The following is a 23,744-nucleotide window of genomic DNA, read 5'->3' as shown; positions in this document are numbered from 1 at the left end:
CTGCAATGGTGCCCGCCGGTGCTGTGGTGTCCAAGTTTGCCACGTACACACCAAACGAGATCATCGTTTGGTAAAAAAACACTGTTCATTAAAAAATGAACAGACACCCTGAGGTGGGCCTTCTCTCCAGGACAGGTGAAGCGCCCGTCTCCAGGATGGACACTTTCCGCGGCTGTCTGTGTCCTGAGTGGCATGTGCGCAAACAAGCATGCATGAGTGCAGGGTGCGGGACGGCCACTCGGAAGCCTTGTGGACCCGAAGATGCCCAGACACGTGCGGGCCTGTGACCCAACAAGTAGGAAGCCCCGTCACAGCTCAATGGAGACAAGTGGGTGACGGGCATGGACAGACATAGACAGACGTTTCTCCTGAGAAAGTGCCCAGGTGGCTGACAGGCACATGAAGGAGGCTCACGGAATCGGTCATCAGGGAAATGCCAAGCAAAACCACAATGAGCCGTTGCTCACGCCCACCCAACGGCCACAGCAGACCACCGGCCAGACAGGAATGACAAGAGTCGGCGAGGACATGGAAAGCGCGGAAGCCCTCGCAGGGCTGGTGGGAAGTAAACGGCGCGGCTGCCATGGAGAACGGCTGGGTGGGAGCTTGCGAAATTAAGGACGGGGCGACCTCATGACCCTGCAGCCCGAGGCCTCGGTGTGCACCCCAGGGAAGGGAGCAGGGACCTAGGAGACCCTTGGGTGCCATGCTGCAGCAGCCGTATGCAAGGCGGCCAGAGCTGGAATCCACCCAAGTGTCCGTCAGGTGAGCGGGCCAAGTGTGGGACACACACCGGGACACTGCGGCAAGCCAGGGGTGGGCTCGGCTGCAACGCGGTGAACGTTAGGCTGAGGGACATGAGCTGGGCACAAAAGGACACTCGCATGAGGGGCACAGACACGAGGCAGAGGCCCAGGACTGGGGAGGGGCAGGGAGTCGGTGCTTCACGGGGACAGACACTCTGTTCCGGTGATAAAGTTCTGGGACGTGGCAGTGGTTCTGGTTACCCGATGCTGTGAACAGACATAATGTCATTGAATTGTGCCCTTAAAAATGGGAAACTTTTGTGTGGTTTACTCCATGCAAACGGCCTGTCTTGGCTCGTGCTGTGGACTTTCCTAAATTCTCTCAAAGGCTCACAACCCCAAACGAGCAGCGTCTGGCCTCCGGTGCCCCGCACCTCACGGAGCAGCCCCCAGCCCGGCTCTAGCAGCAGCCAGCCTTGGTTCCGGGCTTGGCCTCTCGAGGCTCCTGTAAGCCCAGCACAGTGGCAGCCATCTGCAGATTGCTTGGTGACTCTTAGCAGGTGACCCTGGAGGTGCGCAGCCTGCAGCTGAACTTGGCCTGCAGCTGGCCCCTCCCAGGGAACCCTTGGACCGGCACACCCAGGGGCCTGCTTCGAGCAGCACCGAAGTCAGAGCGCAATCCAGGACATCATCTGAGGACACAGCGAAGGGCAGACTAGGGCAGGCACCAGAGCCCTAATGCGAATCCTGCTCGCTCCGTAGGGTCGGCCCCTTACTGGCTAGTCCTCAAAACCAATCAGCCCGAGGGTCGATCCTTCCCATCCACATGCAAATAGCAACCAAGGCTCAACTACAAGGGACAGGGACACACCTTGAACACCTGGCACAGGTGACCAGGAAAGACTGTGCCACTGGGCCCCACAAGACACCCATTACATAAGGCCACTCTCCCAAGACCAGGAGACTCAGGTGCCCTACCTAATACATAGACACAGGCACAGGGAGGCAGCCAGGATGGGGAGACAGAGAAACGCGTCCCATATGAATGAACAGAGCAAAGGCCCGGAAGAGGAACTTAATGAACTGGAGACGAGCAATCTAGTGGATGCAGAGGCCAAATACTGGTCATAAGAATGCTCGATGAACTTGGGGGAGAGCAGGCGGACTCGGTGAGGACTTTAACAAAGAGCTAGGAAACAGAAAATGGAGACAGAAACCATAAAAAGGAACCAGTCAGAAATGAAGAACACAATATCTGAGATGAAGAGTACATTACAGCAGTGGTCCCCGACCTCTGTGGCGCCAGGGACCGGTGCTCCTATGAGAATGTAATGCCTGAGGATCTGAGGCGGAGCTGAGGCGGAGCTGAGGCGGTGCTGCTGAGGCGGTGATGCTGGCGAGCGGCTACAGGTACAGATGAAGCTTCGCTCATTCCCCCGCTGCTCACCTCCTGTTGTGCAGCCCAGTTCCTAACAGGCCAAGGACCAGTACTGGTCCTTGGCCAAGGGTTGGGGACTCCTGCATTAGCGGGAATCAACAAAGTGGATGAAGCGTGGGATCAAATCAGTGATTTAGAGGATGAGGTGGTGAAGGACAACCAGTCAGAACAGCAATAAGAAAAAAGAACCCCCCCCGCCAAAAAAAAAATGAGTCAAGTTTAAGGGGCCTCTGGGACAACATCAAGTGTCTCAACATTCGCATCATAGGGGCACTAGAAAGAGAAGAGAGAGCGCAAAGAATTAAAAACCCATTTGAAGAAATAATGACGGAAAACTTCCCTAACCTGGCGAAGGAAATAGACACACAAGCCCCGGAAGCGCAGAGTCCCAAACGAGATGAACCAAGACACAGCACGATTAAAATGCCAGAGGTTTAAAACAAAGAGAATCTTAAACGCAGCAAGAGAAAAATCAGTTACCTACAAGGAATCTCCCCTAAGACTGTCAGCTGACTTCTTGACAGAAACTCTGCAGGCCAGAAGGGATTGGCAAGAAATATTCAAAGTGATGAAAAGCAAGGACGTACTATGTCGGGAGCCTTAAGGCCTGCACCCAAAGATAAGAATCACATCCTGCTACCGAGAACAAACTCCGCTATCTGTGACCATTTGGGCAGCCATGGCACTGGGAAGTGCCAGCCTTATCTCGCGTCTTTGATCCCATTCCATTCCCCATTCCGCCGCCTGCAGAGCGGGAGCCTGCAACTTCTGACACAGCCCATCTGTTTCTGACCTGCCAGGCAGAAATCACCTCATCTGGTGGTCGCCAATAAGCTTGTAACAAAATCCTCTCTGATCAGTCCCGCCCCTGCCCTCTCCACCTGAGTGTATAAATATAACCACTTGAAAATAAAATTTTGAGGCTTGATCAGAATACTGTCTTGCCTCCATTCTTTTCTCCCGCCCATGTTTCCTTCAAGGTAAGGTCCTCCTCGGGTTCCGCGCAATAACTAGGTCCTGCGGGTCGGGACAGTACTACAAACAAGATGACTGTACCCAGCAAAGCTACCACTTAGAATTGAAGGTCAGATAAGAAGCTTCCCAGACAAGAAAAAGCTACGGTAGATCATCACTACCAAGCCAGTGTTACAGGAAATGCTGGAGGGACATCTTTAAGAAAAAAAGAGTATGCATCAAAAATATGAATAATAAAATGGCAATAAGTACATATCTATCAACAAGTCCTTCAAATGAAAAAGAGTTAAACGCTCCAATCAAAAGACAGGATGGCTCATTGGATAAGAAAACAAAACCCTCGCACGTGCTGCCTACAAGAGACTCACTTCAGATCGAAAGACACACACGTTGAAAGTAAAGGGAGAAAAAAGTCTATTGCATCACGGACCCAAAGGGCATGTGGACAGTGGCGTAAGGCAGAGAAAGACAAATGCCATGTGATTTCACAAACATGTGGGATCTAAGAAACAAAATGAACACAACAAACAAACTCATAGGTACAGAGAACATTGTGAGGGGAGGAGACTGAGTGGAACAGGCTGAGAAGTACAAACGAGTAGTTATGCAACAGTCACGTGTAAGGACAGCACAAGTGGGAAGCTTTGCAGAGGAGTCCGGCCTCACCACCGGGTGACCACGGAGGCCGAGCTGCTCCAGTCAGTCCCCTAGCCGGTTAGCCCAGAGGTCACAGTGTGCAACCACGGACGGTGTCAGACGTGCACTGGGTTTATTGAGGTGATCGCTTCCTAAGTTACATACACACGTAAATACTGTGTTGCACACCCGAAGCTCCCATGTCGAGCGTCAACTAGAACTGTGTTGGGAGCCAAAACTAAGAATAAAGAATCTTGTGACTAGGCGAGGCCTTATCTGCATCCTGCATCTTGTTAGCCCCCTAGCAGTCAGCCCAGCCCAGAGTTACAGTTCCCTCCTTCACTCCCACTCCCTCTAACCCTTACCACTCCTCACCCCACCAGCTAAGAACCAATGCGCCTGTGACAGATACTCTCCCGCCCAGCTAGCCCTGCCCCCCTTTGTTAGCCCTGTATAAATACTCTTGCTGCTCAATAAAATTTGGAGGCTTGATCAGAATACTGTCTTACCTCCATTCTTTTCTCCCGCCCATGTTTTCTTTCAGGTAAGGTCCTCCTCGGGTTCCGCGCAATAACTAGGTCCTGCGGGTCGGGACAGAACTGAAAAGTGAAAAACGTAGTTAAAAAAAAAGGCAAACTGCACATCGCGTCCGTTTCAGCACAATGGAAAGGAGGCTACGAACAGGCCCCGGTGAAGCCCAGCTGTGGCGCCCGTGCCTCTGCCCACTGTACGGCAGCTGTGACACTGACGGCCTGGCGGACAGCGCCCGGGAGACCCAGCCTGGCGCCGCGTGCTCCTGCCTCCCTCGGTGCCGGGCATCGCTGCAGGGCCTGGGACTCGCCCGGCGTGTCCCAAGAGGGGCTGCAACCCTGGCATAGGACCGGCTCCGTGCTCGGTCACCGGGCTTCTGCACGGAGACAAAGCAGCATCTCCTCACAATGACCTCCCTGGAGGACACGGGCAGAGCGGTAGACCACATGCCCAGAGTCACTGCAGGGCCGGCCCCAGCCACCCTGTCAGAGACCTGCACATTCTGAGTGTCGGGGTAGCCGTACCTTCTGCCTGAGCCGGGCCACCAGGAAGTTCAGGAGACGTGCCCTGTCCCCCAGCCTCCTGAGCGCGAAGCCTGTGGATGCGCCATCGGCCAGCACAGCGCCTCCTGCAGAGAGAGTGGTTGTCAGGCTCGGCCCCCCACACTGGCTGGCAGGTCTGGAAACCTCCGGGAGGCCCAGCGATGGAGTGAATGCGCGCCCGGCCTGCGGGGCCGCAGCAGCCTCCTCAGCACACGGCCCCGGGGAACGCAGAGAAGGACGGTCAACTCGCGGACAGATGAGACGTGCAAACTTAACCATAACGGCAGCCTACGGGCTCGCGGTCCCGCTGTGGTGACAAGGACCGGGACACCAGGGTGGGAGGGAAGCAGGGCATGGCCACCTCACGGCTCCTGACGGGAGGTGGGTGGACGTTCGTGCCTGGAGAGCAGCCCGGCGTGACCAGCTACCACGGTGCAGGACAAAAGGACACACGCCACGGCATTCTGCTGTGCGACAACGGCACCCACGCTGCAGAGCAGGAGCCGGGAGCGTGGCGAGGCCGGGGGAAGCGCAGGGCAGCAGGCGTCGTGGGAACCCTGAGCGAGGGGCCTGCGCGGCGAGACCTTCGGGAGGCTCCCTGGGTCAGTCTGGAGCAGAGACAGGGTGCTGGGCGGCAAGCTGGGGCCTCACCCGCGGCGTCCGAGGCGGCCCGGGCGGGGGGCTGGGCGTCGGCAGGCGGGGGCTCCAACATGTCTCCCAGCTGTTCTTCCAGCGTCTGAAATTTGTGCTTCAGGGCTCGTATTTCTGCGTCCAGGGCCAGAACGTAATCTGCCAAACACACCCATCAAGCTGTAAGCACAGGAGCACATCCCTGCCTCGCCAGCCCCGCCTCAGCGGAGGCTCCCCAGGCTGGCGCCTACCTGCCCGCCCCACTGCCCGCCCTTGTCCCACACACCGAGGCGCAATGCACTTCCTCCCTGGATCCCCAGAGTGCCCCCAGCCAGGCCCCAGGGAGGGCTCAGCAACCAGGAGCGAACCCTGCAGCCGCCACAGCCCCGACCCACGCACGGACCCCACGCTCGTGTCCTGAGCGCAGAGCCATCTCGCAGCCTCGTGTCCCCCACCCACAGACACCCCTCTGAACGGCTGGGCAGTGCCACCTCCGCTGTGGCAGGAACACTCCACGTGGCCCACGTCCCCAGGGGCACGCTGGCTCACCCAGCCCCAGGACGGGTCTGACTCCGGTTCCAGGTGTGTCCACCACACGCCTGCTTCTTCCCACCTCCCCAGTGAAAGCTGTTAGCACGTGCATAAAACTGAGGGCCAATCCTCTGCCTTAGACAAGCAGCAGCCAGGCTTTGAAGTGATTTACGAAAGGGATGCCCCTTTTATAAGACGCCAAGCGAGGCCCGCTTTGGACCCAGCAGAGGCCTGCCCTGGCCCTCCCGGCCCTCTCTCCGTGCCCCCTGTGTCCCCCCGCTCACCAGGAGTGGCGGCATCTGCAGCCACCTGTGCCTCAGGCTGGCGCGGGCTTGTGGTCTCTCCTCCTGCGTGGGCAGAAGGATGAACGTGGTCACTCAGCGCCTCCATCTCTGTCCTCATCTGTGCGACTACATTTCGCAAGCTTGTGTTCTGGTCTTGCAGCCGCTGGATCTCACTAGACGGAAAACTTTTACTCATTTCTCCTTCATGATACCCCAGGAGCAGCTGTCAAATACAGAGAGGGACGGCAGTTATGGCTACAAGAGAGATCAGCGGCCGCCACCCGCCCCAGGCCACCCGCCCCAGGCCGGGCATCTGGCTTCTCCCACGGCCCGGCCCGCCGGCCCCCGCCCCTGCCCCGATCTGTCCTCCAGGCGGGCAGCAGCCTTTCCAAGTTGACAAAAGTGTGAAAAATCTCTTTTCTTCTAGGTTCCACGAGACTGGTGTTTTTCGAAAATAACTTTTAATGAGGAATCTGAGGACCCTCCCTTTTCAGTCAGAGTCATTAGTCACCCACTAGCGTGGCTGTAATAAAAGCGGTGAGGACAAGTGCCAGCGAGGACACAACGAAACGCAGGAAGTGCAGGCAGCCCTGGCGGTCTCCTGGTCAGGCACGGGGCTGCTGTGACCCAGCGACCCACGCTCGGGGCACAGGAGAGCCGAGCGGGCATTCCCCCGAGAACTCGCCCACATGTGCTCACGGCAGCGCCACACATGGCCAAACGTGGAAACACTCAGTGTCCAACGGGCCGACGGAACACGGCACACGGGAGCCCACGCGGCCACGAAGGGCTGCAGCACGGACGAACCGAGGCGACGTCACGTGGAGTGACAGGCGGGGGCTGTGAGGCAGCTGTCACCACACACGCAGTGCAGAACACAAAGTAAACAGGACGGGAAGGGAAGGGGGCGGGGTCGAGAGGGAAGCAGCCTCTGTGCACACGGAGCCACATTCTGTCCGGAATCAGGGCCGCGCTGGGCGGGCCGGGCCGGGAGCAGCCGAGCTGCGGGGAGGAGCGTGTCAGCGCCAGCACCAGCAACCGCTCAAACCCACGCACGGCGGGAGGCGAAGGGGCCCGCGCTGCCACGTGGAGGGGGCTCACGTGCAGGGGGCAGGAACCTGATGCGGGTGACACAGAAGCCACGCCAGACCTCAGAGTCCAACCTCGAGAACCGTGATGAAGAGAAGACCCCTAGAAGTGACTGGAGACGAGGAGGGCCGTTCCCTGCCGAGGAGCCGACACAGTTTCCGCCGGCTTCTCCTGAGACCAGCGGGACCGCAGGGACAGCACGTCAGCACGCAGAGAGGGAACCCGTCACCTCAGGACCCTGGCTGTGACACACTCTTCACCACGGCGTCACACACGGGCCCTCTGGCTACAAACGACGGGCACAGGCCACAGCTGCGAGCCGCTGGGCGCAGACAGCACCAGGCAGGGCGGGCGCCCGAGGGCAGGGCCAGAGGGAACGGCTGGCCAGCCCAGTCTCAAGGCTAGCTCAGCCCGGCCCATGCCCAGGAAAAGGGGTGGCAAAGGGTCCCCACTCCTTCCCTGAGGCTGAGGCCCCCAACGCCAGAGCACGGCACAACCCTCGGTGGGCAGGAGGCCAGCGCCCGAAGCAAGGTCGCCCACAGGACGTGGCGCCGAGGACCCTCTCCCTCAGCAGCAGGAGTGGCCCACCAGTGGCGGACGCAGGAGCCGCGAGCAGGTGGGAGAGGCCCAGCCAGACCACAGCAGAGTGCCGCTAACACAGCGCCCACGACTCGCGGCCAGGCCAGTGACAACAGACAACCCCGCAGGCTGTGCTTTTGTAGTTTCAGTGGCAGAGGAAGCCAGGAAAGGAACGGAGGCAGCGCAGCGTGGCAGCAGGGCACCCCCAGGAACGTGTGAGGGACGCGGACACGGAGGACGGGGGCGCATGCTGAAGGCCCCCGCCGCCTGGCTCTGAGGCCACACCTGGCCATCAAGCCACACGTGTCCACGGGCAGACGGCCTCGCGTGGGGCCATGTTGGGCCACGTGCGCCACCCCTCGGCGTGTGGCCAGGCCCCTCTGCACAGGACACAGGTGTGCGTCCACGGGCTAGGTGGGCCCCGCTGTCCCTGACCCCAGACCCATATCTAAGACTCTTGTTCACCTAACAAAGCAAGTGGCCTCTGAGAGGCCACCTAACCCGCGAGGTGGTGCTTGGAGACAAATGTCTCCTTTAACCGCCAGCCTGGGGGATGCAGCACAGGAAAGCCTCTGGGGGGCGACACCGGTTTCTCTCTGTGCCCTGCAAAGGCCCCTGGGTGATGGCTCCTGCAGCGATGGGCGCGCCCCCATCAGCCCATCGATGGTGGGGCGAGGGCGGCACGGGTGCCTTCAGGCCAGACTCACTGACCTGTGCACTTCAGATTCATGTGATTCACGGCCTGTAAACGTGACCCATTTCAAAGAACAACGAAAAACCCAAGAACCACGCAGGCCTGGAACGAGCCTCACCACCAGCCCGTCGGCCCCTCCTGCTCGCTCGTCCCCCAGCCTCACGCTCCCCCTCAGGCCCCCTGACCGTGGACCTGGACGTCTGGGCTCGGACCCCAGCTGTGTTTCTTCCAAGCTCAGGCTACCTACTTGGGGTCCCTGTGTCTCAGCGGCCACGGCACCAGCACTGGAGACTGAAACGAGTTAACACACATGAAGCTCTGAGGGCAGAGCCGGCAGGGGACTGCCCGGTGCAACCAGGCGGGGTCACAGCGCAAAACTACCTGTGACACCCGGGGAACAAATTGCACAGCAACACCTTCACCTGCGTGACCACTGAACTGGAGGCTTTCAGAGATTTCAAATGCCAAAGACACAAAGAAGGTTCCGAGCGTAAGGCCGGACTCAGCCGTCTGTGAGCAGTCACTTATAAGAGACAGACTGGGGACCCGGACTCAGTGTCCGCTCTGTCAGGCCCCGTTTCCCATGGCCGCTACTGAGAGAAGGCTGGGGGGCTGGGGGGCGCCCACCTGTGCATCCGTCTCGGGGAGGGGCCCCTGCGTCCTCAGCGCCTGCACGGCCCGGTCTCTCTCCAGGGTCACGGCCTTCAGCACTGCCTCCTGGTCACGCAGCTTCCGCTCCGTCTCCTGGAGCTTGGCACCGGCCTGGGCAAAGTCGAGACTTGGCTTAAGACTCGCTTCATGCGGTGGGGGGTTGTGGGGAGCAGTGCCGGGCCCCCCGCAGAATGTCAGGGGTGCACACACCTGCTCCTTGGCCATGGTCAGGCCCCGAACCAGCTCCTCTGACTTCTGGTAGCGGTCCCTCTCGACGCTGTCACAGCGGTGCTGCCAGTCCAGGCCCAGCTGTACCTTCTCGCGCTCCAGGCTCTGCTCCCTCTCCACTGCCAGGGACAGCTGCCGCTGATACCTGGGGCACCGAGACCCGTCGACATGAAAAGCAGAGGAGAGCTGGGGCCCGGGGTTGCAGCCCTGTCCCTCCCGGGCCTCCCATGGCTGGCCTTGGCCAGGGGAAGCTGACCACAGCCTGTCACAGGCCATAGCCGGCAGGCAATTCTGCGACGTGGGCGTGGAGGAGAGACAGTGCCTGGGCCGGGCTCAGGGACCCGGGACAGAGAGGACACTACAGAACTCGAGAGACAGCAGCAGCTGGTGAGGACAGGAGGGGACAGAGCCAACAGACTCGAAAGCCCGGAGGGCTCCGCAGCTACGGAGGGTCCGGGCTGGGCGAAGCGTGTGCAGAGCAAGGGCGGAATGTGGGCTGGGGGTCCGCAGAGAGAGCGCCCCCGCTCCACAAGCCCCACGCCGCCTCCCAGGAGCCCAAGAGGTCAGCCTGGAGGCAGGAGCGACCTCGAAACCAAGAAGAGGCCCGCCGTGGCGGGGAGGCCACACTTCGGGGTGCAGGCGACCTGGTGGACATCGTCACACAGACACGTGCTGGCACACAGACACCAGGCCCAGAAGCAGGTCTGTGACATAGAAGCAGGACACACATCCACCCACAACCTCACTGAGACATGTGACAATCAAATTACTACCAACCAATGACAAAGAGGAACAACCCAGTGGAGGAAGAGGCACTGTTGTGCAGGGACGGAGCAGGGCCACAGAGCCCCCTGAGCCACGTTGGCTGCCAGGAGGCACTGTCAGCACGAAGGAGGGCCGAGCTGCTGCCTGGCGCCTCCACCTGTGAGAGGGGGCTCCGGGTGCAGGCGGAGCATCAGGCGGGAGCATCAGGTGGGCTGACGCCAGGCTGTGGGAGGAAGTGCTGGGGGCTGAAGAAACGTGGGGATTATGGAAACTCTGAACTCGATTTTTCAAAAGTGAAAGGCATCAAGAGTAACTGTTGGAAAGAGCATAAAATTTTTGTTCTCATTTTCAAGTTTTTAATTAGAGAATAGTGGTCCAATCAAAGTATGTGAAAGTAATCTGTAGAACAAGTACTAAAACGGAAAAGAGAAATACAAGATTGTAAGAATGTTAAAACATACGTAAGAGGTAAACGTTATTTAAAGGCAGCCTGAGCATATTGTAAATCTCAAAACGATCAATAAATAAGCAAAACAAAGAGATTTCACAAGGTAATAGTAGAAAGGAAATGGAGTCATAAACAGTACTCAATTTATTTTTTAAAAGGGAGGAAAAAAAATGAGGGAAATAAGAAGCAAATAGCAAGCTGGAGATTTAAACCCAAACATAGTAACAGCACTAAATAGAACTATCTGAGCACTGCAATGAACAGGAAGAGATTGTCACACAAGATACAGAAAGCAAGACACAGCCACATGCCCTCGATGAGAAATGCACTTCAAACACAAAGCACCTTCAGAGCAGAGGTGGGACGCGAGCCACACAGACTCGAAGTGGCCTGGGGAGTGAGGCAGGTGCCAGACGGGGGGCGGCCCCCACCCCGGCCAGGGCAGCTCCACCGAGGAGCCATGGGAATGCCAAGTGCAGGCACCCGTGAGGACGTCAGAGCTTCACGACAGCTAACCCAGGCACACGCTCAGACCTCAACGCCCATCAGCAAGGGACAGGACAGGCAGACAGAAAGCCAGCGAGGACACTGGAGGCGAGGCCACCACCGCCCATCAGCAAGAGACAGGACAGGCAGACAGAAAGCCAGTGAGGACACAGGAAGCAAGGCCACCACCCACCAGCCAGGGACAGGACAGGCGGACAGAAAGCCAGAGAGGACACCGGAGGCGAGGCCACCGGCAGCCAATTCGGCCTCGCCAACATTTACAGAGCCTGGAACCTGAGGTGGGATCCACTTCCTTTCAGACCCAGTAGGCGGTCCTAGAGAGGACAACCAAGCTAAAGCCACAAAACAAATAGACAGAAGAGTTAAAGTCACACAGGGTACGTTCTCCGTCCAGAATTAAAACAGAGATCAGTAACAAAACGAGGTCAGTAACAAAATGGTACCTGGAACTCTCAAATGATGGGAAATTAAGCAACACATTTCTAAGTAACCCATGGGTCAAAAAAGAAATCACAAGGGAAGTTAGAAAATGTTTTTAGCTGAATAACATCAGAATTCGTGGGCTGCGACTAAGCAACACTTAGAAGAAAACTCATAACGTTAAATGCTTGTATTTCTAAGAAAAGGGAGGTCCGAAGTTAAGCAAGATTCTACTTCTAGAAGCTACTGGAAAAATCTCAAATTAAAGCCAAAGGAAGTGATAGGGGTAGATGTCAGTGAAACTGGAAACAAAACGCAGAAAAACTCTCTTTCCTCCGGTTTCCCGTGTCTTGTCTCTCCCGCCACAGCACGTGGGCCGGGGATTTGATTCTGTCCTGTTTTGCAACCAAAGCGCCGAGGATGGCGCCTGGCCCTGAGGTGGCGTTCAGTGGGAAGGTCGGCGGTGGGGACAGTCACCTTATGACATCCTGCTGGCATCTGGCCAGCTGCGCCTTGAGTTTCGCCTCTTCCTCCTGCAGTGACTGGATCCGCAGGTCTTTGGCGGTGGCCTCCTTGGACAGCTGAGCGACCTGGGCGTCCCAGCCAGACCTCAGAGCTGAAGCCTCTTCCCGGAGTCTGCCAAGGTGGGCAGAGGATGCAGGCGTGGCTGTGGCTGGCTCAGCCACCCCCCACGCCCTACACATTCACCCCGTCACACTCATCCATACCCACATCCACACACACACACACACACGGCCCTCCAAGGCAATGCTACAGGTCAGTGTTTCTCCCACACCCGTGTCCCCACAGCCGCGCACAGATGTCCTAGCTGAGGAGATGGCCCACCCCACCATTGCAGGTGTCACCCAGAACCTAGGATACGCCACGCCCGTTCCAGGTGCCTGGGGACAGTGAGCCCCGGGTGTCCCCTGGGCCTGTGGCAGCACCCTCTGACCAGTCTTTGCACCCCCCCCCCACCTTGCACACAGTCGACACATGTCTTCCAACAGAATAGTAATTCGAGGTCTAAAGAAACCCCTGACTCCCTGGCAGACCCTCCAAAAAACGGAATAAATTTCCCAGAAGAAACACCTCAGCAAAGACATCCAGAGATGCCAGCCAGGGAAGCCGCAGCACCAACGCACAAAGGCCGCCGGGCATCCGATGGGCAGCTGGGCAGTCCCCTCCCCAAGCTGCACTCAGTGTGCTGCGGGGCAGGTGTCTGCGGCCACACAGTGGCACTTCCAGAGCCACAGGCCTGCGTGGGCGAGCCGAGGGGAGGCCAGTGACGGCCTTCCATCAGAACCAGAGTGGCAGGTGTGCACGCAGCACACAAAGCGGGCGTGGGGGGGAGTCACGTCCCCACAGGCAGCCTTGAGGACCAGTGCAGCTTGGGCTCAACGCCAAGGCTGGTATGGCCATTCGAGGGCCTGCTGAAGGGCCCAGTGGCTCCGCTCGGCCCTGCCTGGCCCTGGCGGGGTCTCCACCTGAGAACCGCGAGCTCTGCATGTTCTCAACCACCGTGAGCCCACGCACGCCAGCATATGACGGGGGACGTGCACTGTGCTCACGGCAGACGCAGCTGCGGCAGGCAAGGCCTGGCCGGCCAGAACCAGCACATTCACGGCAGCCAAAGGTTGGAACGACCCCGTGTCCACTGACGGGCAGATGATAAACACAATGTGGTCCACCCAGGCAATGGAACGGGGTTCAGCCTCAGAAAAGAGGGGACCCTGACACAACACGGGGGGACCTCGGGATGTTACGCTCAGTGAAAGAAGCCGGACGCAGAACAAGTGCTTGTGAGCCCCACACGTGAGGCTCCTAGAGCAGGGAGTAGGCAGTGTGAGGCTGGGGCGGGGGTGCGTGGGGGTGTTGGTTAGGGGCAGTTTCCACTCACGAGACGAGGGCTCTGGGGACCAGGTGGTGACGCGTCGTTGCCCAACAACGTGGCTGGGCTTCGTGCCACTGAGCTGCACACCGAAGACGGGCCAGAAGGTGAAGGGCCGCGTCCGTCCCCACATACAAACGCACAAACGCACCCCCGCGCACGTACACATGTGAACTGCACGCTTCCATGCAAGGTCGGTCGAGAGACGGCCAGAGCCGCAGCAGCAGCCACAGGCCTGCGCCCACGCCCGGACCCGGGACACACGGGACGCACGGCGCCCGCATGCTCACTTGTCCATAGCGGCGTCCCGCTCCTGCGTGGCGTCGGCCCGCCTCCACTCGGCCTTGCGGAGCTGCAGCTCCAGGGCCTCGCAGTGGGCCTGCAGCCCCCGGACCCTGGCCTCCAGCGCCCGCAGCTGCTCCGCGTGGGCGTCCTTCACAGCGGCCAGCGCTGCGTCTCTTTCTCTGGCCAGACGGTCAAGTTCCTCGTGCCTGCAAGACAGTGTGGACGCAGCAGCTCCCGTGGGCCGCTCCAATGACACCTGACCCTCCCTGCCTAGGTCCCCAGCCAGACACAGGGTCCTTCCTGCAGGCTGGGAGCTGCCTGGTCACCGCTGTAGCAGCCACTTGTTCCTTTGCTCGTCACTCATCACACCGAATGCCGACCCAGCAATTCCTTAGACTGGGCCCCGGGCCATCCTCCAGAGCCCACGGCCCCACAGACAGACCAGAAGCAGTGCCTTGTGCAGCGTGCCTCTGACAACGCCACCCACCGCAGCACCCCACTCACACCCTGCAAACACCTGAAAGCAAAACAGAGCAAGCTACACATGCTCACTGCTGCCACACATGTGTGGTGAATGTCCGCCCTGAGACTAGCAGCAAGGTCAAGGTCAGGGGAAGCTGCAGAGGTGTGACGAGACGGCAGTGCTGTTCACAGACACCGTGCCGGCAAGAGTGTACTGACACCAGCAACCCCGTGGTCCCCTCACCCGACTCAGCACCTGGGTCTCACGTGGTGCCGGAGCAGAGACATGCCAGGTGCACGTGACAGCCACAGATGACGTCACAGTAAAGCCTTTCGGCTTCTGGAGAGAGCGAGCGACCCTGGCACTGCCTGCAGGAGCCGCTGCAGCACCGGCCAGCAGACACCTGAGGTCATTCCTGGGCGGGGTGGGGAGCAGGTGGCTCCCTGGCTCCCGGCACAAAGCTGGGTTGGGGAAGCAGGTCACAGCACCCAGATGCCCTGCTGGTGGGCATGGGGCCAGGCCAGGGGGCCACCCTACAGGCATTGGGAGCTGAGGGTGGGAGGGCGCCTTCTGGCCTCGTGGGGGGCAGCTCGTGTAGCTGCTGGACCCCACGGGGCGTCAGTTACGCGGCTGTGAAGTCCGTGGGCGATTACGCGGCAGCACGCCTCGGGAGTGTGCAGAGCCTCGCACCCCGCTGCCCCGCCCCCCCGTCCCCCCGCTTCACTGTCGTCAGCCTACGCGAACACCCATGTCGCTACAGGTGACCGACTTCACATTTCTTCACGACCACATTTGACTCAGACCGAGACGGAAGTGCTGGGGGCAGGGGCGGGGGTGGGCAGAGAGCTGAGGGCTGGAGCGCGGCCGCTCCTTCCACGTGCAGCCGGGGCCACGGGTGCCAGGGCACTGAGCCCCGACTCAGCCATTGACTGGGCCGTTTCACTTCTGATGCCAGTGTCCCTAACACGCTGGGAATCATATTCACTTTTTACTGTTCTGACTTAGAACCTAAGAGATTCTGGAGTGGACCTCAAACACGCACGGAGGAACAGCTTCGCACCCCGCTGCGCGTGGCGGAAGGCTGGTGGCCCCGTGCTCTGCACGAGCAGCCCCGCCGCCGGCCTGGGCGGCTCCAGGCAAGGCCAGGTTCTGCTGGGGCCTGTCCACACCATGGCCACCAGGGCCAGGAACACTCACTTCCTCCTGAACGTCTCCTCCTCCTTCTTCCGTGTGAGCTGCACGAAGTGAAGCTGGCCCTCCAGGTCCTTTATCCTGGAAAGCAGCACCGTCCGTGGGAAAGCGAAGGGGGCAACGCCAAGCCACCCCAGCCGCCGGGACCGGCGGCCGCTCCTGACCCGGGGTCCCAACGGGCAGCTCAGTACCTCCCCCACCCAAGAGGCCGGGAGGGCGTGCGCACCGGGCGTCCTTCACGGCAGCAAGGTCATCGAGCTCGCGGGCCCCGTGCTGCAGCCTCTCCCGCAGCTCCGCGGTGGTGGTCTCCGCGCTGCACAGTGACTCTGCAGCCTGTGCTGCCGCCTCCCTCGTGGCCGCCAGCTCCTTGCTCAGCAGCTTCACCTTGGGGAGATAAAAAGGCTTCAAAAACGAGGCTGTGACAGGAACAACAGAGGCGGCAGAGGGACACCTTGCCACCTTATCGGGACCGGAGTGTCCCTGCAGGCTCGCATGGAGGAAACAGGAAACCCCTCACACGGCACCCGGGGCAGGCCTGCACCCCGGATGTCCCTACCTTCCCCTGCTGCCCCTCCTGACAGGACCGCCCACCACACTAGGGACCACGGGGCGACCCCACATAGCCCTCCTCGCCTGGCGCCCAGGAACCCCAAGTGGCCTGGCGAGGGTCCCTGTGGACAGCCTGCTCCAAGGCTGGAGCCAGGGGACTCAGGTGGGGGCAGGTGGGAGCCCAGGGGACTCGGCTGCTGGTCCGGGAGAACCGCATCTGGGCCGGAGCTGGGCTCCAGCCATGCAGAGTTGCCCATGTGCTGCCCGTGGCCTGCGGCCCCGTGGGGGGCTGGTGGCCTGGGGAGGGCCCTCGCCAACCACTAGGGCAGGGTGTCCATCTCACTAACACCTGACTGGACGCCTGCCCAGATGGACTCAGTCGGGCCGTGTGGGCGGGGCCAGGCCTTGGCCCCCTTCCCCTCAAGGCCTGTCCCAGCCCCAGCAGCTCAGGCTCCTCGCCAGGACCCCAGCGGTGTCGGCCAGCACGCTGGGGAGCCGTGTCCATAGGGAGGCTGCAAGCACCACGGCAAGGAGCAGGGCCTTCAGACAGGCGTGACCCCAGCCCGGCCCGACCCCCACCGCCCACGGGGACAGGAGCAGCACCCCCTCACTGGCGGCAGGACGCAGGGCACCCTGGCCAGGACCAGGGTGGCGGTTTATCTTGGGAGGGGGAGGCACGTCCCTGGGGTTGGGCTGACCACACCGGGCGTGACACCGGTGCTGCTCTGGCTGGGCAGTGACCTGCACTCCTGAGCGGGCACAGCGGCGGGCGCTTCGTCCACACACCGGCCCTGGCTTCGTGCAAAGGAGGAGGCCTTTGTGTGAACCCCAACTCCAAGTTCCGGGGTCCTGCACGCGAGCGACAGAGGACACCGCTACCTTGAGCTCGTGCGCCAGGACCACGTTGCTCGTGCTGTCAGCCTGCAGCCGCAGCTCCCGCTCCCTCTTCTGCAGCTCGGACTCAAACTCCAGCAGCAGCTCCTGGGGCCGGAAGGCTCAGGGTGACGAGGACAGCGGGGGCCCAGCAGAGACCGACCGTGCACCACCGCGGCAGGAGCGCGAACACGAAGGCGGCCCGCAAGCGAGGGCAGGCCCTGCCTCGGCGAGACCTGCCCCCCAGCGTCCCCAGGCAGCTCCCACCGAGGACGAGGTCTGTCACTTCCCCTGCAGGCCCGTCACTTTCTGTTCGCACACGGGAGCCTCTGGGCCGACAGGGCGAGAACCGGAGTCACGCCCTGTCGAGGCCAACCGAGCCCACCGGGAACCACAGCTTCCAAGGGCACCGTCTGTTCCTAAACACCGGGCTCACGCCACCGTCCCCGTGCCATCCTTCCACACGACCTGCTCCTCCCTTGCTGGACAGACGACGGTGGAGCAGCCCTGCCCCGACTCCCGGCACCACGCCGGGCTCCTGGGGAGCGCTGACAGCAGTCGTCCTAACGTGTGACGAAACGACTGCGCACCTCAGTCCTGCTCAGAGCTCTGCTGGCTGTGGCCGCCACAGGGCAGGCGGAGCCCGGGCTATGACCCACTGAGACGAAAAAGCCAGCCCAGGAGTGAGACACCCACCACCCCAGGGACGCCCAGACCATCCCGCCTCCCCCGACATGCGAGGATGCCACCTCCTGGCCACCTCTCCTCTGAACATTAGGGCCCTCTCCTGCTGGTCCCTCTGCGACCAGTCCTTCACCTCCCCTGCCCTGGTGTTCAAGGTTCAGCCCTGTCTACACTCATCCTGGGGGATGCCTCAGGCCCCCAGCCCTGATCCCCATGACCCCCACCACCAGCGTCCACCTGCAGGAGCCGCCGTCCACGCAGCCTGACCACCCTCCCACCCCCACCTGGTGCTCAGCCCTCAGTGCCTGCCTCCTTCACCCACCCCGTCCAGCACTGTGCCCCTGCTCTGCCGTCCAGCTGCACCCAGAACCCGCCCGCCCCCCAAACCTCCCAGCCGGGGCAGCACCAGCCCCCTCACTGTTGCTCTGGGCCCCGGCCCCTGGCCCCACAGTCTGTCCTCAGCCCCATAGCAGATGATCTAAAACTACAGCTAGGCTGACCGGGCGCTCTGCTCAAAGCCACCAGGACTGTCTCATTTCCCCTGGAGCAAAAGCCCACCTCGTGAGAGCCCCTGAGCCCTGCACGCCGCCCCCTCCTCAGCCCCTGCACGTGGGACGCTGGCCCCCAGCTCTGACCAGCAGGAGGCTGCTGCTCCTCCCATCCCTCCTCACCTGCAGATGTGAGGCATGTTCTGTCCTCAGGGGCCCTCCCCAACCACCTTAAAGGTTCCTCCCCCCGCCACACTATGTCACACAGCTGACATCCCTCGAGACTCTGCAGCTAGAGGTTGTTCTGCTCAGGTGCCGACTGCCCCATGGGAGGGCCAGCTTGCTCCCAAGACAGGCAGGCCCAGGTGCTCACACACTGACCCCATGGCCTGGAAAGGTGCCTGGCACCTGGCATGTGGTCCGTGTTCAAAACCTACTTGCTAAACAGGCGAACAATCAGTGGGTCATTCAGTCTAACCTCCAGCCAGCACGACAGGCCTGTCCTGGAGTGCTGTGACCCCAGCGCCTACCACAGCATAGGCAAGTGTATCGTGCACACCTGCCCCGTGGGCATTCACTGCCACACAAGGGGACGAGCTCACAGTTCAACGGCTCACACAGCATCACTCTTGAGAAGGGGCAGAGACGGGCACGCGGCACGGCCTGGCACTAGACCACAGGCCAGAGCCTAAGAACGCAATGTGAGCAGCCACGCAGGGTGATAACGGCGGCTAAGGGCTCCCGTGCCAGAGGCGTCTCGGACCCAAGCTGCAGCCCTGCAGGGGACTTGGCAGCTTGCTTAACGCCTTGGGTCCCTGCCCCTGCCTGCGAAGTGCAGATCGAAGCCTCTGCTGTGAGCAGACACATTCACACAGGTGCGCGGAGGCGGTTTCCTTAAGCACCCGCTGTCACTGGGATGACATTAGCTCAGCACATCCTGGACGGGGACCAAGGAGACCCCACCACCCTGGACCAGCTCCCACACGGTCCCAAGGGACACGGGCTCTGGCCATAAATGCAGAGGGTGCCCTTCGACCAGACCCCAAAATAGCTGAGCATTTAAGAGGTTAGACTGAGTGTCAACAGAACCGAAGAGAAATTTCGGTGACAGGCCAAAGTGTCACCTATCAATAAACACATCTAAGTTTAAACTTATACTTATTGTTTTGCTGAAAGAAATATAGTCACCAAGATTTGAGTTCCCAGTTCTTTTCTATAGTAAATAACTCAAGTTTTAACTTTGTAACACCTTCTTCTGAAATGAACGAGGGAGGACACGGTGGGGTCATCACCTGGAAGGCCTAGGCAGCCACTGGGTTTCCTGCCACGGGGGGGCACCGGCCAGGAACTCAGCTGACCCTCGGGTACCTGTCGCCTGACGCCGTCTCCCTCCCCGAGGCGCTCTGGGCAGGCAGGATTAGGCACCAGACTGCACGCCGCACGCCCCACCTGCCTCTGCAGAGCGAGTTCGCCGTCGAGCTCCTCGAGCTTCCTCTCCAGCTTCCACGTCAGCTTTTCATACTGTTCCCGCTGCCGGTCAATCTCACAGCTCTGGTCACTACGAAACACACAGCGTTAAGAGCCACACTGAAGAGTCCTCAAAGAACACATCTGCCGGGCAAACTTTACAAATGTCAGCGGGAGCTTCACTTTCGCGTGGCTGGCTTCGGCAGGACGCAGGGGACAGCACTACACCTGGACCTACGTGCTATGCCTGGGAAGGTGACAGCCAGCAAAGGACAACATGAAACAGGGCCCGCAACATAATCCCGAAGTGCCCAGGACACAACCTCAGTTTCCTAGTCATACCAAAAACCAGGAACACCTCCACTCTTGTGAAAAAGACAATCAAGTCAGTAGGTGCCAACACCAGAGAGACAGATGCTGAAATTATCTAAGGTGATTTTGAAGCAGCCACCGTAAAAACGCTCCAACCAGTAACTTAGCGCACTCTTAAAACGAATGGAGAACAGAAACTGTCAGCAAAGAAAAAGACGACACACGAAGAACCGGCAGGAGCAAGAACCAAAACGACGGGGGCCCCGGGGGGCCTGCGGCGGGACGGAGGTGGAGGAGGAGAACCCATGGCCTTGAGGACAGAACAGTGGGAATCGCCCGCTGCTACCCGAGTCCCAGAACAGGAGGAAAAGACAGCAGGGCCGGAGATGTACTTTTAAAAATAATGGCTAAAGCTGTCCCAAGTTTGGCAAAAATAAATGGGCAAAAGACCCAACAAGACACTTTACAAAGTAACGTGAAACACTGTAAACATGCTTCAACCCCCGTCAATAGGCCTGAGAGAGACCAGCGTTTTCATGGAGGCAACTGGGCCACTTGGGTTGCAGACGGGGTGGTACGCACCTGCCTCCAACCCTCTGCGTGCACCACTGTCATCTGTAACAAGGCTGGGGACAGCCTGATATCAACGGCGGTGGTGTGGGTGAGAGGTACCAAGACACTTCTCTGCTCTGGGAGAAGCTGGCCTTGGTGAAATGCGACAGGGTGAGGTGGTATTCAGTGTCGGACACGTGACACATTCCCTAGCACTGCCCCGGGATGAGGACAATGTGCAGGGGGCCATGAGCACTCTGGGCTTCCCCGAGGACAGTGACTCTTGGGACTGGTGAGTCTGTTGCAGGGGCCCTGGAAGCCTGTGCGTCATTCCAGGGTTGCTGGCAGTGGGTCAGGGGCTTCTGTGCCAAGGTGGCCCTGCACCCCCGAGGTGGTACCTCCTTGCACCTGACCTGCCACGGAGGAGCGCCAGCCTCTGTCCTCCTGGCCCGCTCCGTGCCCGTCTGCGTGAATGGGCTGGCACAGGGCCAGGAGGCCCCTGAGAAGGAGCGGGGCGCGTGTGTGCTCAGGGAGAGCGGTGTGTGCCCCACCTGCGGACCCGCTCCAGCTCCAGGCGGTGCTCCTGCAGCTTCTGCTGGTACCGCTGCTGCAGGTCCTCCAGCCGCTGGGCCTCGTGGGCGAGCGCCTGCCTCAGCTTGGCCGCCTCGACCCTCAGCTCACTCGCCTCGGCCTGCCGCGCTTCCTCCAGCCCGCGGGCCTGGGCGAAGGCGGCGTCGTAGCGCTCCAGCTCGCGGTCCCGCTCCTCCAGCACCTGCAGGTTGTAGACGAAGTCCTCCTGCAGGCGCCGCAGCCGGGCCCGCGCCTCCCGCAGAGCCGCCTCCTGCAGCTGGGAGCGGTGGGACTGTAGCGCCCGCCACTCCTCCTCCTTGCGGGCCAGCAGCGCATCCAGGCCCTGCTCCGAGGGCGGGGGCGGCGGCATCACGCAGCTGTGGCAGAGAGAGGCGAACAGGACTCTGTGAGGGGTCTCACTATCCTCCCACAAGGCCCACCTCAGACCCCAACCTCAGGGATGGCTGTCACCACAGAGAGCAGGGGCGTGGGGCCAGGGATCTGCCATCCGGTCATCCTGTGAACTCTGCAGCACCGTGAAGTGAGTCCCCTAAGGCCCAGCAGATCAGGGGCACACCAGGGCCAAACTACGAGGGTCAGAAGTGGCACACGTCACAAGTGACACAGACGTTGGAAGTAACATAGACGAGACATAAGTGCGACGTGCCACAAACAACACACGTTAAAAGTAACACTCATGTTCGAAGTGACACATTTTAAGAGCAGTATGTTAAAAAAACATTCACGTTGCATATGTCATAAATAATAAACAATCAGAAGTGACACGAATGTCAAAAGGGCAAGCGTGACAGCCGATGCTGGAAGTCACATGCATGTAACACATCACGAACGGTACGTATAAAAAAATATTTAAAAAATGGCATGCATGAAATGTCAAAACAATACACATACCAGAAGTGACATGTGCAATACAAAGGTCATAAATGGTACACATGTCAAAAGTGACAGGCGACACGAGAGGCGTGTCTAAAAAACACGATGGAAGTGACACACGCACATGTGTCATAAACACACGTCCCAAATGACACACCTGTTGCATGTGACTTTATCTAATAACTGACATGCAGCAAACACATCAGAAATGACACACAAAACAGATGTCAGAAATGACAAACGACACACACCATAAACACATGTCCAAAACAACACACATGTCAGAAGTGAGATGTGACACACTTGCCAGATATGGCATGCAACACGGACAGGAAGCGATATGCAAGACGGATGCCAGAAAGGACATGCGACACAAGTCATAAATAACATGTCACACTGATACACACGTCGAAGATGTGTGATACGTGTCAGAAGTGACATACAAGACACATGCTGGGAATGAGCTGGAACACATGCCACGGTACCCGTATCGAAACCACATATCAAAAATGATTCATTAGAAGTGACATGCAACACGTCAAAAGGGACATATTACACAAATGGCAGAAGTGACATGTGGCACACATGTCAGAGGTGACGCACAACACGTCAGAAAGTGGCAGGTGACACATACCAGAACTGACATGCACCTGACACATGCCATAAACAGCATATGTGTCAAAAAAGTGACATGCACACAGCACATGTCAGAACTGACACCCTCAAACATGTGACATATATGACAAATGCAAAAAATGACACATATCAGAAGTGACGTGTGCCATATCATGAAGGCTCCATGTGCCAGAAGTGACGTGCACACACATCAAACATGACGTGTGTGACACGTCAAGTGACACCTTGCCAAAAGTGATGTCTTAAAGATGCACATGTCAGACGTGACACATCAGAAGTGATCCACATCACAGATGACGTCCATGTGATCACACTCACCAGCCCCAAACCCAGCACACACACAAGCCCAGCTGACCGCGGTGGAGCCACGTGAGGGAACAGTGTTCCTGTCTGGCCCCGACTCGCCCTAAGGAGCGGCCACTGCATGTCAGCACGAGCATGGGGACTTGGGCCTACCCGCGAGATGCCACCTGCGCTGTTGTCCGACCAAGCGTCTGCCGTCACAGTGCTTCCTACAGAGTGCCCACAGCCTCCCGGCCAGTGAGGGCCCCTTCTCAGTGCCCTGCATCGGTCACACAGCCCCCTCTGGGTGACTTCTGGTTCGGAAAACTGATCATGTGACGCCAAGCCCACAACTCCAGCTGTCTCCAAAACTGAGCCCCACCTGTCTGCACACAGGGGCCCCTAGGACCAGCCGGCCACGCGCCCGCCACGCCCCGCCCCCGGAATTTCCAGCTGCTTCTGGGAGAGACACCAGCTTCGAGCAGGGCCCCTGAAGCCGCTGCGCTCTGGATCCCAGGCTAAACCGATCCACGGAGGGAGGCGCCAAGTGCTCCGCGTCCCTTCTCACCGCCACGGAGCGCCGCCAGCCTCCGCACACGCCTCACGGAAGGCCGACCCCAAAAGCCCGGGGCTGTGACTGCCCAGCTGGAACCAGCAGATTCAGAGCCTGCCCCCGACCTGTCAGTCAGCCGGCAGATGTCCCCGCAGGGACTGTGCGAAATTTCTGGGAAAACTCTAGAAACCTCCGGAGGAGAAGGCCTGCTGTCAGCTCAGCCCTCGGCAAGGTGTCATTCTAACCAGGGCGTCAGGAGACCAGCTGCCCAGCAGGGCAGGGCCAGGCTGCCCCCTGGTCCTCGCATCCCCCGATGGCCTCCTCTGTGGACCACTGAGCTCCCAGGCCTGAGTCCTCATC

The 23,744-nt window shown here is 59.7% G+C and overlaps 1 protein-coding gene across 7 annotated transcripts in view; it reads right to left on the bottom strand.

Annotated features, from left to right (window-relative positions):
• Positions 1-23,744, bottom strand: part of CCDC57 (coiled-coil domain containing 57) — a 67,780-nt gene that overhangs the window by 40,458 nt on the left and 3,578 nt on the right. For 6 of the 7 annotated variants that reach the window (XM_025047075.1, XM_025047076.1, XM_025047081.1 and 3 more), the window contains 13 exons: positions 21,001-21,396; positions 19,568-19,676; positions 16,953-17,054; positions 15,751-15,908; positions 15,531-15,605; positions 13,876-14,076; positions 12,172-12,330; positions 9,537-9,699; positions 9,303-9,437; positions 6,314-6,536; positions 5,520-5,657; positions 4,851-4,954; positions 4,305-4,394 (listed from right to left, as the gene is read on the bottom strand). In XM_025047075.1, the coding sequence (XP_024902843.1) occupies positions 4,305-4,394; positions 4,851-4,954; positions 5,520-5,657; positions 6,314-6,536; positions 9,303-9,437; positions 9,537-9,699; positions 12,172-12,330; positions 13,876-14,076; positions 15,531-15,605; positions 15,751-15,908; positions 16,953-17,054; positions 19,568-19,676; positions 21,001-21,396 (2,053 nt within the window). The remainder of the gene's footprint in view (positions 1-4,304; positions 4,395-4,850; positions 4,955-5,519; positions 5,658-6,313; positions 6,537-9,302; positions 9,438-9,536; positions 9,700-12,171; positions 12,331-13,875; positions 14,077-15,530; positions 15,606-15,750; positions 15,909-16,952; positions 17,055-19,567; positions 19,677-21,000; positions 21,397-23,744) is intronic. The other variant, XM_025047080.1, reaches the window with a different exon arrangement.

This window comes from Pteropus alecto, unplaced genomic scaffold, assembly GCF_000325575.1.
Source record: "Pteropus alecto unplaced genomic scaffold, ASM32557v1 scaffold134, whole genome shotgun sequence".
Classification (NCBI taxonomy): Eukaryota; Metazoa; Chordata; class Mammalia; order Chiroptera; family Pteropodidae; genus Pteropus; species Pteropus alecto.
The sequence above is the reverse complement of the archived record's forward strand: the minus strand, read 5'-3'. Positions and strand labels throughout refer to the sequence as shown.